This window comes from Quercus suber, unplaced genomic scaffold (genome assembly GCF_002906115.3).
Source record: "Quercus suber isolate HL8 unplaced genomic scaffold, Cork oak 2.0 scaffold_74, whole genome shotgun sequence".
Lineage (NCBI taxonomy): Eukaryota > Viridiplantae > Streptophyta > Magnoliopsida > Fagales > Fagaceae > Quercus > Quercus suber.
The window spans coordinates 776049-790433 of NW_027069539.1; the positions used below are offsets into that span (position 1 = coordinate 776049).

At 34.0% G+C, this 14385-nt stretch overlaps 1 protein-coding gene and 1 long non-coding RNA gene across 2 annotated transcripts; both read right to left on the minus strand.

The window, feature by feature from the left end:
- Positions 1-3002: 3002 nt before the first annotated feature.
- On the minus strand, positions 3003-4918 carry LOC136067470 (uncharacterized). Its single transcript, XR_010628947.1, has 2 exons — positions 4824-4918; positions 3003-3691 (listed from the first exon to the last, which is right to left on the minus strand). It is a non-coding gene; the product is annotated as an uncharacterized LOC136067470 (long non-coding RNA).
- A 1924-nt stretch (positions 4919-6842) lies between these two features.
- Positions 6843-14146, minus strand: LOC112011608 (protein POLAR LOCALIZATION DURING ASYMMETRIC DIVISION AND REDISTRIBUTION). Its single transcript, XM_065773413.1, is given in 4 exon segments — positions 6843-7399; positions 8547-9009; positions 10271-10569; positions 14081-14146. Coding segments are annotated over 4 exon segments (1131 nt in total). The 3' UTR covers positions 6843-7096.
- Positions 14147-14385: the final 239 nt, after the last annotated feature.

Here is a 14385-nt window from a genome sequence, read left to right on the forward strand (position 1 = left end):
TCCACGCCGAGGACCTCCTCATCCTCGGCCTGACAAGGATGATTTTTGGGAAAGATCAGGCTCAAAGTAAGCTGTCACCCTCGCATTTAATGCATTCACCTAACTTCCCTGGCCGCATTAATGGGGATATAACCCCTTAGCAGGGCAACGTTGATCAGAGTGAACCACTTGAGTACTGATAAGGCCTCTGATGGGACGGACGGCCAGAAGAGAAGCAAATGGATGATCAACAGATGGAATAAAGAGATAGGAAGATGAAGACTATATAATAAAAGCAAGTAAAGTAAAAAAAAGGGGGGGAAGAAAAGGGAAGAAAAAGGTCTCCTCGACCCATGGCCGAGGAGCATCTCCCCAGTTGTAAAGAAACTCTAAGTATCTTTTTTATAAAAGAGAGTTCATGCTTGATGAACGACGGCCAGCACCTAAACCTTTAACCCACTCTCTATAAATTTATTGTTTGGGCTTGTTGGGCTGAAAACTCATTCATACTCAGGGTCAATCCAAACTGAGTCCCTACAACAATTTTTTAAAACTTTTTATTTTATATTTAAAATATGCATATGAAAAATCTTCATAGTACTATGGCCATATTTTGCATGAAATGCATTTAACATGTCAATATTGTAGTTAATATTTCATGATTTTGGCATGAACATAGTTATATTAGTACCAAAAAAAAAAAACAATTCAATCAAGGCTAAAATTGTTATAATATATATATATATATATATCAAATTGATGGCTTTTCAAAGAAGTATTCAACAAGTTGCACCATTGGGCTATTGGAAGAAACTAATAACTTTTCATTAAACTTCTTACTTTAGATTTTCACCTTAACTCAAAAATGTGTTGAGCCAGCCTTGCTATTCGGATAAATACTTCAAAGATATATGGGATCTAAAACGTGATGCTATGTCTTCTACTTAGGTTCTTGTTTCTACACATTCGGCGTTTATCAAGTGGGAAGTCAATTATGAGGAGTCCATTGTATAGGCAAGGGTTCAATGGCAAGCACGGCCTCCTTATGCACTTTGCCAGTGATACTTCTACAAGAAAATACTCTTAGGAATAGATTGCATAAAAAAATATTTATTTGGCAAAAACTCTGAAGAATAGATTGCATAATGACCTATAAACAGTCACAAAGAAGACTTTGCTAAAGGAAAAGTGAAAACCCTAAATGTATCACGGTTGCTAATAGTGGTGATGGTGGATGAAGAAGTTTAAGACGAAATGGACTTGTTATTCAGTGGTGAAGAGGTAGAGTTGGAAGATTTTGCAGTGGATTTCGAGTTCACACTTCCGTTTGAAGACTACCACAAAACTTACAAAGATTTTTCTCATTACGATGATTATCACATTTGTGAGTGTTCATCTCACTAATATTCTTGAAATCCTTCAGATATTGAAAGCAGTGAATTATCTTTTGGTGTCAGGATTTCACTATATTTACCTCTCTTGTTAGATGAGAGTTAAGGGGAGACAACAAAACAGTTAACTTAATTTAGTGGTTAAACTTAACCTTAATTTTTTTTTAAGTTAGTTTATTTAGCAAAAAAAGCAAAAACAAAAGTATTATGACTAAATTATTCGCTGATATCAAGTGGTAGAACTTAGTTGTTCTTCACAAACCTCAAGAAAAGAATTGCCATTTTTTCAATAGTTGGGGGAAAAAAATTTCCTAAAATTTCAATAGAGGTTAATGTAATTTAACAAAAATAAAATAAAAAATACAATGGTATATGATTGATGCAGAGGCCGGGGAAAGACATATTTGTTTTTATTTTATTTATCTTTAAGTTACAAAGCGACTTTGTAATTTAATAATTTTCTAGAATGAGTTGTCCTAATAGTCCGTTGGGTTTTATTTTAGTTTAATTATTTAGTTGGGCTTAGTAATGAAAGCCCAATGAGTCATAGTCTTCTATTTAAAAGTTGCAATGCTTTCTATTGATGAAGAAGAATAATAATAAAGTCTTCAATTTTTGAAGAAACTTGTTTGTATGATGCAAACTTCTAGCAGTCTCTTTTTATTATTTTACATTTTTACTGTTCAAGAGTTATTGTTCACAACACAAGAACAATTGCCTAAATATGATTTTTCTCGTTCCTTTCATCCCCAAATCCTAATAATTTTTGTCCCCTTTGGAAACTCTATAATCCCTATTATTTTCCAACCCTTTTCCCACCAAACCTTCACCCTAATTATTATCGCTGCTACCTCAGATAAAGAAATGAAAGTAAATTCAAATTCAAAGTGCTTATTCAAGATCAATGATACGCTCCAAGAAACCAAGATTTTTCATACTTCAACACTTCAAAATTCGAGGAAGAGTTTTGACCAACCTGAGGAAATGATGTAGGAGGCAATGTTAATTTAATTTTATTTATCTTTAGATTTTAGGGGCAACTTTATAATTTAATAATTTTTTGAAATGGACTTTGCTAATAGTCTATTAGATCTTATTTTAGTTTTATTTTAGTTGGGCTTGGTAATAAAAGCCTAAGGAGTCCAAACCTTCTTCAGGATATCTTAGTTCTACTCGGAATAGCTAAGTCTTCGATTTAAAAAGTTGTAATAGTTTCTACTGAAAAAGAATAATAATAAAGTTTTCAAATTTTGAAGAAGCTTTGAAGCTTGTCTGTGTGATGCAAACTTTATGATGGAGCTTGTTTGTACAGGAACAGCTGCCCAAATCTAATTTTTCTTCTTTATTTCATCCCCAAACCCTACTAATCCTTGTCCCTTTGGAAACCCTATAATCCCTATTATTTTCCAACCCTTTTCCACCAAACACTAACCCAAATTCCTCAAAATTGAAGCTATACTAGATTTGCCCCAAGAGTTCTAAATCTGATTTTGTTTTTTCCCCCTCGTCCTACGTCAATGATTAGCAATTTAGTAGCTGTACAATAACACATCTTAAAACCTATGTGACAATCAATCAATTGAATGCATCATTTATCATATGCATGAGTAGGATCATTCGGTACGCATAACATAAGTATGAATTAAATGTCTTCATTTCAATTGGTATGCAAATTTTATTTGTAGCAGCTACACATATATCACACTCTTTCAGAAGCACAGGACCTATAGGAGAGAAATGGCATGTCAAGAATTATGTAATACCTAAAAGGAAGAAGAAAAGATTTCCTAGTTCAATTTCACTCTGTTGCAATACTTGATTGTGTACTATTCTTCTCATTTGTCAGCATTACACCTTTTTACAATTTATATCCCACGCTGTTACAATCCATAAGCCAAAAAGCCAGACAGATACTGTAACTCATTATCAAACACCCAAATATAATTACTCATGCATAATGGCTTGATCACAATCTTGCTCAAAACCTTTGGTTTGCAATTTGCTGCCTACCTCCATAATTAAGAAGTTTCTGAATTATGTCAGGAACTAAATCGTGAAGGCCCTGGAACATGCTGCGAAATAAGTCGTGCAGTGTCTTTCCACCAAGAAACCTCTATTTCTTTTTCACGAAGCTTGTGTATGGTACATTCTAGAGCAGCTTCTAGTTCTTCTACCCGTTCTTGCTGTCTTGCTTCCAGTAGTTCATGCAACCTTATCTCGAGTTCTGTGGGTGGAACTCCATATTCCATTTCAGTACCTCCATTTTGAGGGTCAATTACTTCCACAAAACTCAAACTGCGGCCTCTGACAGAAGCAGCGTCCTGAGCAGTCACTTGTTAGTTTTAGTCTGTGATATTACGAAAGTGTAACAGTAAAATTCAGATAGAAGTATAGAACAACATACCAAAGATTACTCCAGAAGAAAAAACAAAAGGAGGAAGAGGGGGTATCGCCACAAACTTGGGGAAGTTAGTCAAAATTTCAAAATTTCTAACAAAAGTAAGTTTTTGTCTTAAAGTTCTTTCCTATTGATCTTACATGATGTGTTTGAACTGCAATCAAAGACATTGATTAACTCAAAAAGTGATATTCTCCTACAGTGATGAATAGTTTGAATAATCTTTTACTAGTGTATGAGAACAAGGATCACAATATTAGCAGGGAATCATCACCTAAACTCTTACAATACCTCTATTTTGCAGGAGGCAACTATGTAAATTAAAAGACCGAAGAATTGGTTGACAGTTCATGAGGCCATCAACATATATAAAGTCAACGAATTAAAGCTTACAATGAAAATGTCAAGGTGGCAAAGTACAGCTATTCTACTCAGATGTATGACACAACGTACCAAAACTGAAGGAAGAAATGTACTTGTAAGATACAGGCAAAACATAATAGAAAAAGGAAGACTATGCTACAAGATTTTGGTGATCATCTACAACTGATGTTGAAATAGGTGCAACCAGGTTGATGACCATGCAATAGTTCCGACAACTATCAAAAGGTAAAACCTCTTCTAGTTAATCACTAAGACACTAACCTTGCACTTCCATATATTCAAAAAAAAAAAAAAAAACACATATCCAACAGGTGCATGTGCTTACACATACAAAATACATGACTTTTTTTTATTATTGGTAAGTTACACACACTCCCAATAAGTTCTGAATTTATGATCTCACTCTCCATATACTCTTAAGGGAGGAAGAAGTGCCATTTGAGCAGAGATAACTTGATTAAACTGATAAAAACATAAAAAGGAAAATTCTCAAATCAATACTTTGCCCATTTGTGCTCCTCTTTGCTGGTACCAGTCCTGATTTAAGGCCACTCAAGATAACAAAGTTTCTATAATGCAAGCAAATCTCATCGTAATTTATCAATTCACTCAGGGACACACGGGCATCAATTACAAATTAAAGAAAGAAACAGAAATGTAATTCCAGGTACCTTTATCCTTTGCTGCTGTGGATGTTTCGTCGAATTTTCTCGATCCAAGTGGATCTGCAGAAGTTCTAACTCAGCTACAAGTTCCGCCTCAAGTTATTTTTTTTTTTTTAAAGTTAGTTTATTTAGCAAAAAAAAAAAAGCAAAAACAAAAGTGTTATGACTAAATTATTCGCTGATATCAAGTGGTAGAACTTAATTGTTCTTCACAAAACTCAAGAGAAGAATTGCCATTTTTTCAATAGTCAGGGGAAAAAAAAAATTTCCTAAAATTTCAATAGAGGTTAATGTAATTTAACAAAAATAAAATAAAAAATACAATGGTATATGATTGATGCAAGAGGCTGGGAAAGACATATTTGTTTTTATTTTATTTATCTTTAAGTTACAAAGCAACTTTGTAATTTAGTAATTTAATAATTTTCTAGAATGAGTTGTGCTAATAGTTCGTTGGGTTTTATTTTGGTTTAATTATTTAGTTGGGCTTAGTAATGAAAGCCCAATGAATCATAGTCTTCTATTTAAAAGTTGAAATGCTTTCTATTGATGAAGAAGAATAATAATAAAGTTTTCAATTTTTGAAGAAACTTGTTTGTATGATACAAACTTCTAGGAGTCTCTTTTTATTATTTTACATTTTTACTGTTCAAGAGTTATTGTTAACAACACAAGAACAATTGCCTAAATATGATTTTTCTCGTTCCTTTCATTCCCAAACCTTACTAATTTTTGTCTCCTTTGGAAACTCTATAATCCCTATTATTTTCCAACCCTTTTCCCACCAAACCTTTGCCCTAATTATTATCGTTGCTACCTCAGATAAAGAAATGAAAGTAAATTCAAATTCAAAGTGTTTATTCAAGATCAATGATACACTTCAAGAAACCAAGATTCTTCATACTTCAACACTACAAAATTCAAGGACGAGTTTTGACCAACATGAGGAAATGATGTAGGAGGCAATTTAATTTAATTTTATTTATCTTTAGATTTTAGGGGCAATTTGTAATTTAATAATTTTTTGAAATGGACTTTGCTAATAGTCTATTAGGTCTAATTTTAGTTAGTTATTTAGTTGGGCTTAGTAATAAAAGCCTAAGGAGTCCAAACCTTCTTCAATATATCTTAGTTCTACTCGGATAGCTAATTCTTCAATTAAAAGAGTTGTAATAGTTTCTATTGAAAAAGAATAATAATAAAGTTTTCAAATTTTGAAGAAGCTTTGAAGCTTGTTTGTGTGATACAAACTTTATGACGGAGCTTGTTTGTACAGGAACAGCTGCCCAAATCTAATTTTTCTCCTTTATTTCATCCTCAAACCCTACTAATCCTTGTCCCTTTGGAAACCCTATAATCTCTATTATTTTCTAACCCTTTTCCACCAAACACTAACCCAAATTCCTCAAAATTGAAGCTATACTAGATTTGCCCCAAGAGTTCTAAATCTGATTTTGTTTGTTCCCCCTGGTCCGACGTCAATGATTATCAATTTAGTAGCTGTACAATAACACATCTTAAAACCTATGTGACAATCGATCAATTGAATGCATCATTTATCATATGCATGAGAGTAGGATCATTCGAGACACATAACATAAGTATGAATTAAATGTCTTCATTTTAATTGGTATGCAAATTTTATTTGTAGCAGCTACACATATATCACCTATGTGACAATCAATCGATTGAATGCATCATTTATCATATGCATGAGTAGGATCATTCGAGACGCATAACATAAGTATGAATTAAATATCTTCATTTTAATTGGTATGCAAATTTTACTTGTAGCAGCTACACATATATCACCTATGTGACAATCAATCAATTGAATGCATCATTTATCATATGCATGAGAGTAGGATCATTTGAGACGCATAACATAAGTATGAATTAAATGTCTTCATTTTAATTGGTATGCAAATTTTATCTGTAGCAGCTACACATATATCACATTCTTTCAGAAGCACAGGACCTATAGGAAAGAAATGGTACAAGGCATGTCAAGAATTATGTAATACCTAAAAGGAAGAAGAAAAGATTTCCTAGTTCAATTTCACTCTGTTGCAATTCTTGATTGTGTACTATTCTTCTCATTTGTCAGCATTACACCTTTTTACAATTTATATCCCACGCTGTTACAATCCATAAGCCAAAAAGCCAGACAGATACTGTAACTCATCATCAAACACCCAAATATAATTACTCATGCATAATGGCTTGATCACAATCTTGCTCAAAACCTGTGGTTTACAATTTGCTGCCTACCTCCATAATTAAGAAGTTTCTGAATTATGTCAGGAACTAAATCGTGAAGGCCCTGGAACATGCTGCGAAATAAGTCGTGCAGTGTCTTTCCACCAAGAAACCTCTATTTCTTTTTCACGAAGCTTGTGTATGGTACATTCTAGAGCAGCTTCTAGCTCTTCTACCCGTTCTTGCTGTCTTGCTTCCAGTAGTTCATGCAGCCTTATCTCGAGTTCTGTGGGTGGAACTCCATATTCCATTTCAGTACCTCCATTTTGAGGGTCAATTACTTCCACAAAACTCAAACTGCGGCCTCTGACAGAAGCAGTGTCCTGAGCAGTCACTTGTTAGTTTTAGTCTGTGATATTACGAAAGTGTAACAGTAAATTTGGGATAGAAGTATAGAACAACATACCAAAGATTACTCCAGAAGAAAAAACAAAAGGAGGAAGAGGGGGTGTCGCCACAAACTTGGGGAAGTTAGTCAAAATTTCAAAATTTCTAACAAAAGTAAGTTTTTCTCTTAAAGTTCTTTCCTATTGATCTTACATGATGTGTTTGAACTTTGAACTGCAATCGAAGACATTGATTAACTCAAAAAGTGATATTCTCCTACAGTGAATGAATAGTTTGAATAATCTTTTACTAGTGTACGAGAACAAGGATCACAATATTAGCAGGGAATCATCACCTAAACTCTTACAATACCTCTATTTTTGCAGGAGGCAACTATGTAAATTAAAAGACCGAAGAATTGGTTGACAGTTCATGAGGCCATCAACATATATAAAGTCAACGAATTAAAGCTTACAATGAAAATGTCAAGGTGGGAAAGTACAGCTGTTCTACTCAGATGTATGACACAACGTACCAAAACTGAAGGAAGAAATGTACTGGTAAGATACAGGCAAAACATAATAGAAAAAGGAAGACTATGCTACAAGATTTTGGTGATCATCTACAACTGATGTTGAAATAGGTGCAACCAGGTTGATGACCATGCAATAGTTCCGACAACTATCAAAAGGTAAAACCTCTTCTAGTTAATCACTAAGACACTAACCTTGCACTTCCATATATTCAAAAAATATTCAAAAAAAAAAAAAAAACACATATCCAACAGGTGCATGTGCTTACACATACAAAATACATGACTTTTTTTTATTATTGGTAAGTTACACACACTCCCAATAAGTTCTGAATTTATGATCTCACTCTCCATATACTCTTAAGGAGGAAGAAGTGCCATTTGAGCAGAGATAACTTGATTAAACTGATAAAAACATAAAAAGGAAAATTCTCAAATCAATACTTTGCCCATTTGTGCTCCTCTTTGCTGGTACCAGTCCTGATTTAAGGCCACTCAAGATAACAAAGTTTCTATAATGCAAGCAAATCTCATCGTAATTTATCAATTCACTCAGGGAACACGGGCATCAATTACAAATTAAAGAAAGAACAGAAATGTAATTCCAGTACCTTTATCCTTTGCTGCTGTGGATGTTTCGTCGAATTTTCTCGATCCAAGTGGATCTGCAGAAGTTCTAACTCAGCTACAAGTTCCGCCTCAAGTTCATCCATTCCTTCTACATGTTCCTCTTTTTGATGATGATTACTAATCAAAAGCTGATCATGTACCATAATGCTTTCTGAATCTTGTAAGACATGTGATGTAGTTTGCGACTGAAGTGAAATTCTGCTGTTAGAGTTTGAACCTTCTTGTATATCGGAATAAGCAATTGTGTCATTTGACTCAAATGGCTTACACAGTGCATCCTTCCTTTGTAATTCCACTTTGACATTTTGAAGAAGCATTTCCACTTCTTTTCGCAACTCCACCATCTTAGTAAGTTCATTTTTACCCGCTGCAATGAGATATAGCAACTACACCCGAGTCCTAAGTTGAATGAAGGCATCTTCTCTGCACTGTCCTGCATATATTAAAATATTTAAACGATTTAATTCATTCTTAACAATAAAGAAACAATAACTGTAAGGAGAAAAATCAAACAGGCACAGTCACCAGGCCTTTATATGAAATCATGCCCTCTCAACATGAAGAAACCAATGATCAATTAAACTCACATATGGAGAATTATTTTTACAAAAACCGGCTTCACTTATGACACATCTTTTAGTTTGATAATTGATGAACTTAAATGTTCGAATTCAAAATGCAGATTTTGATTGCTATTGTTAGTCTGGTATTACCAAAGGAAGCTCATATGTTTCATTTACCAACCGTACTCAAACAGGTAATGTCTGAACTTTATACAACGAGAAAGCAAAGATAGTGATGCAATGGCATGGCAGTTCACACATCTTTAGAAATCAAAGACATTAGACACCCATGTACTACAGTAAAAATGGTCATGAGGCAATCATAATGGCACCATTGCCATTAATCTAGATTTTAATGACACATAAGTAACAAGAACAAGCCAGCTACAACTAGCATAGCAGCCCGCGGAAAAGGCTCGTTGAGCCCCTACTCCTAAGTTGGAGCAACAAGCAACGGATTGAGCGCATCTTTCCCCTTTCTATTAGTAAGGTTGTCAAAGTCTTTCCTTGAGTTTGATTGCAGTAAGGGGTGCTAACACGCAGCCGTTTTCAATAAGGGGTGCCCGAAAGACTAGGCAATTTTTTTTCTTTAAATTGTAATATTTGGAAAAGCCTCTTGGGCATGAGAATAAACTGCATCATTAATCTAGATTTCAGTGACAAATACATAACAACAAGCTAGATAAGCTTTTGGCGGTTGTTTATTTAAAAACTAGGCAATTTTCTTTTTCTTTAAATGGTAATATTTGGTAAAACCTCTTAGGCATGAGAATAAACTGCGTATCCCAAACGGGGTAAAAAGATCCTAGACTACCCAATAACTGGTTCTAGCATATGTAAAGTCAATTGGAGGATTGTTATACTTAATACTCTACTTCTAGCAACTCATCTTAGTGAAGTTCTCATACGTCATTAAAAAATAATAATAATAATATTTGGGAAGCAAATTAGACAATGTGAGAATTTCAAATCTCTGATCATATTACAAAAAGTGAAAGATTAAAAATTTAAGACTATGAGGGCATCCTAAGCACAAGAAGTTTTTTTTTTTTTTTTTTTTTTTAAAAAAACCCATTTTGTTCAAAGAAACATCAAATGAAACAATCACAAATTCAATAATCAAAAAGCAAAGCAAATAAAAAGCCTCACTTTCGGAAGACGAAAGCGACGAACCAGAACGGTCCTCGAGACTATCGACGGGACCCTTTGTGCGCAGAGGCTGATTCTCCTCCTCCTCCTCCTCCTCCTCCGTCTTCCTAGGCGGCACCACATTCACAATAGACCTCTCCTTGTTCCGCCGCCGCCGCCACACCGCCGCCAGCCAGCGAGCAACAATCCGGCGAGGCGACCAGCACTCCATGCCTAAATCTCTAACAAAATATCCGTCGTCGTCGTCGTCACCATCATCGGCGAGTATGTCTGCAATACGAAGATGTTGGTTCTATATTAATGTTCATATCTTGGGATTTGGATTGGTGTTTTATTTCGTTGGGTGAGAATTGAATGTGAAAACTGATGAGAGAAACAGTGACAGATGAGAATATGGGACTAATCAAAGTGTTTTAAATTAGAGAGAGAAGAGGGAAAAAAATTTAATTGGAGGGAAAGAGCGTTTGGCTTGTACTCTGTACAATACTAAATATTTCGATATTTACTGTTGTGTTAATTGATTACTATATTTATTGTGGCCAAACATGAATCATGAAAAAGCTGACAAGTATATTTACTTTTCAATCCAAAAAATTAAATTCCCTTATCTGGTTTTTAATATTACTAGTAATTATTTGAATGAATCAGAGAGCAATGCTGGGTGCTGACCGACAGCATCTTCTTCTTCTTTTTCTTTTTTCTTTTTTTGCTTGTTTCAAAATGGGACAAAAATAAAATAAAATCAAAGTGTACTATTTTGAATTTCCAACACTTTTGAATGGAATATGCTATTTTTTTTTTTGGGCAGTTTTTTTGTTTAATAATGTAATTTTAAAAAATGATTTGGTCAAATAGATTATAGAATTGTTTCAAACTCTCAGACCCTTAAAGAGTTTTTTTTTTTTTGGTTATATATTTAAAATATCTTTTATTTAGTTGAGAAGAAAAATTAGGATAGAAAATGATATTTGTCTAAATTTGTTCTCATATTCCTACTATTACATAAAAAATAAATAAAAAAACAAGAGAAGAAAACTATAACCGTAACATTGTAAACATATGGGAGAAAACAAAACACCTTAAAAATAAATAAATAAATAACCTGAATTAAGCCATTGTTTCTCCACCATTTTCTCTACGATTTGGGAGAAAATGGGCACTATTCAAACTTCTCTATAATTTTTCCTCCCATTTTCCATCTTCCAAAATCACCCCAACCAAATGGGTTAGAGCACATCAGTCATTCACTCCAAAAGAAAACCTTCACATTAGTCGTACTCACTAATGCTAATGCACATATTTGACATAAAACTCAACTCATGAAGAGTTGTGTACCAAAAAGAGAGTATTTTTCGATATTTGTTTGAAGCTGTGCTATTTGGTCAATAATGTGAACAAAAATGAACTTGCCTTTCGTTAATTAAATTTCAAATGAAATGAGTGAATTTTCTAGAATATTTTCATTATAAAAAAAATAAAAAATAAAATGTAAAAAATTGCTTATTTAAGTTTAAAGACTTTTTTTTTTTTTGGTTAATGTTTGATATTTACTGTGAGAGGGGGGAAAACCAAAGAAAGAAGATCATCAATTGGGCTTGACACAAGGAGCAGTCGGGCCCAACTATTCATCAACTCAAGCCCAACACAATTAGGATAATCTAGATAGTGAAACCAAGAAGACGGCTTGCCTGAGAAGCCCAAGGAGCATACACTTCTCGTGAGACTTTAGACAAACCACCAAGGTCATAGGACTAAAAGCCAAGGAATGAAGTAGAGACATGCAAGTAATGAGAAGAGGAAACTCCTAGATAAGGCACCCATCACCTCCACATTTAATGCACTATACCAACTCAATTTGTTGCATTTATGGCAAAATGACCCCTAAACAGTGCTCTCACAACCTGCATCCTATTCTACCACCACCAGCAAAGCAACAATAAGACAAGTATCCAAAGAATGATCAACGACCATCCAAGTGGAAGGTTATGATGCAATTCCAGTAGCTATATATAGGTGGGGTTTGGATTCGGCATTTTCTTCTTCTTCTTTTTTTTTTTCTTTTTTTCACGCGTTTCAGAGGGGACAACTAGCACTGTTCATGTACTGTTGATTACTGTTCACACACTGTAGCAAAACTATTTACGCACTATTCATAAGTCCCACTGCCACTTTATTCAGGAAAAAAATATTAAAAATGAGTCCCACGACACTATTCACACATTTAAAAATTATTTTGCTACAGTATTTTCAGTTTTCAATTTCAGCAAAAATAAGTTATATCTAAACAAACCCATAGAAAGAAATATCCTCCTAAAGGGAGGATCAGAAAAAAGAAATAGAAAGGAAAGATAGTGGAATTAAAATTTGTATAACCGAGAAGTGTATAATCCTAAGAACCAATGCTCCTCAGCCAGCCTAAGGAAGAATTTGAATAAAAATCTGAGTTTTTCTCTATATCATTCTCTTCTCAAACTGTTGTCTTAGACTATTTCATTTCGTTAAATCACCAAGTGAAGCTGTTAAGGCTTGAAGGGTTGGCCTTGAAAACCCACCTCTACAAATTAATTGTATTAGACCTGCTTTTGAGCCCATTCCTCTTTTGATTGGGCTTGATCACTGGTTACACCCTTACATTTACAATAAATGATTTGAACCATGAATGTCTTCATTAGAAACATTAGAAAGTAACAATTAAACTATAAAGCTCTTAGCTTTGTTTTTTTGTTTTTGTTTTTTAGAGAGTTTCAACATAAGGCATCTGCTTCTAATGATAACTCTTTATCATCTGACCAAGACACCAATCAATTTTTGTTGTAAACAAGGATTAAACTATAAGACTCTTAGCTTTGTTGTATATACTACACTTATATAATATATATATATATATATTAAATAAGGCAATATTTCATATTCACGTTTAAGACTAAATAGGTATATAAAGTTTTTTTTTTTTTTAAAAAGTGTATACAGCCAAATTTTCTATAAATTTATCTTTTTTAATCATATTATGCATTTATTGTTGAAATTCATTTATACTAATGGTCCATTTGGATTAAAGGGAAGGAAGAGGGAGTAAAGTAGAGTAGATTTTGCCCAAAATTAGCCTATTTTAAGCCAACTCTATTCTACTCCTCTCCACTCCCCCTCCTTCCCCCCCTCAATCCAAACGGGCCGTAAGTCATTTGCTTCAAAGTGAAAAACCAAAACAAGAAACAAGTTTGATTGTGAATGTGCTTGTGTGAGCTATACTTCCAACTTATTTTTTAAATGCACACAATTTACTTATGTACAATGATTTAAAATATCACTTCTCTATTTAGTTGAGGAAAAATGATTAAATGGTAGATCAATATATCAAGTGTAAGAAATAAAGACTTGCAGCGGAATATAAACAATCGGTTTTTCGGCATGCCTCTCTTGGCCTAAATCGACAATCACACAGGACCTTTGAGATTGTTCTACGCTGTCTAGAGCCAGCCTCCACATAGACCAGCTATTCAAACACGTTTTGAATTCTAGTTTGTATAACCCATGGACCAAAAATGTTTCTCAACGGTGTTGCACACTGCTAGATTGATGCAAACATAACCTACAATCTAAGAGCCTCACAACACTCTATAAACACTATGAGAAATGCAGAATTCGTTCATTGTTCAATGGGTACCACTCTTGGTATTTATATACACACCACTCCATTAATATTAAGTGGGATAGTGGACTTAGCAGGGTAGAGTAACTGTCCAAATCATTACTTCATAACTCCTGGATGTTACAATTATCCTGAGATATACAAAGGGACGTACCCATTTTGGGTGTCCTTTCATATTCTTTTTAGTTTCTAACATCCCCCACTCATCCACTGTGGCCATGGCACTGACTTAGTGACTATGTCATGCCTCAAACCCAGCTAGGGCCTAGAGAGAATGAATCATTGAATTATCTAACTTGTATACATATTTGTTTGTTTAATTTAAGAACATCCACGCATGGAAAATAAAATAATACTCATAAACTAATATTTTTATGCCATGATTGACAAAGCTCTAATTCCATTAATAAATTATTAAGAATATTTCCAACCACAACGATAATGCAATCTTCCAACCCA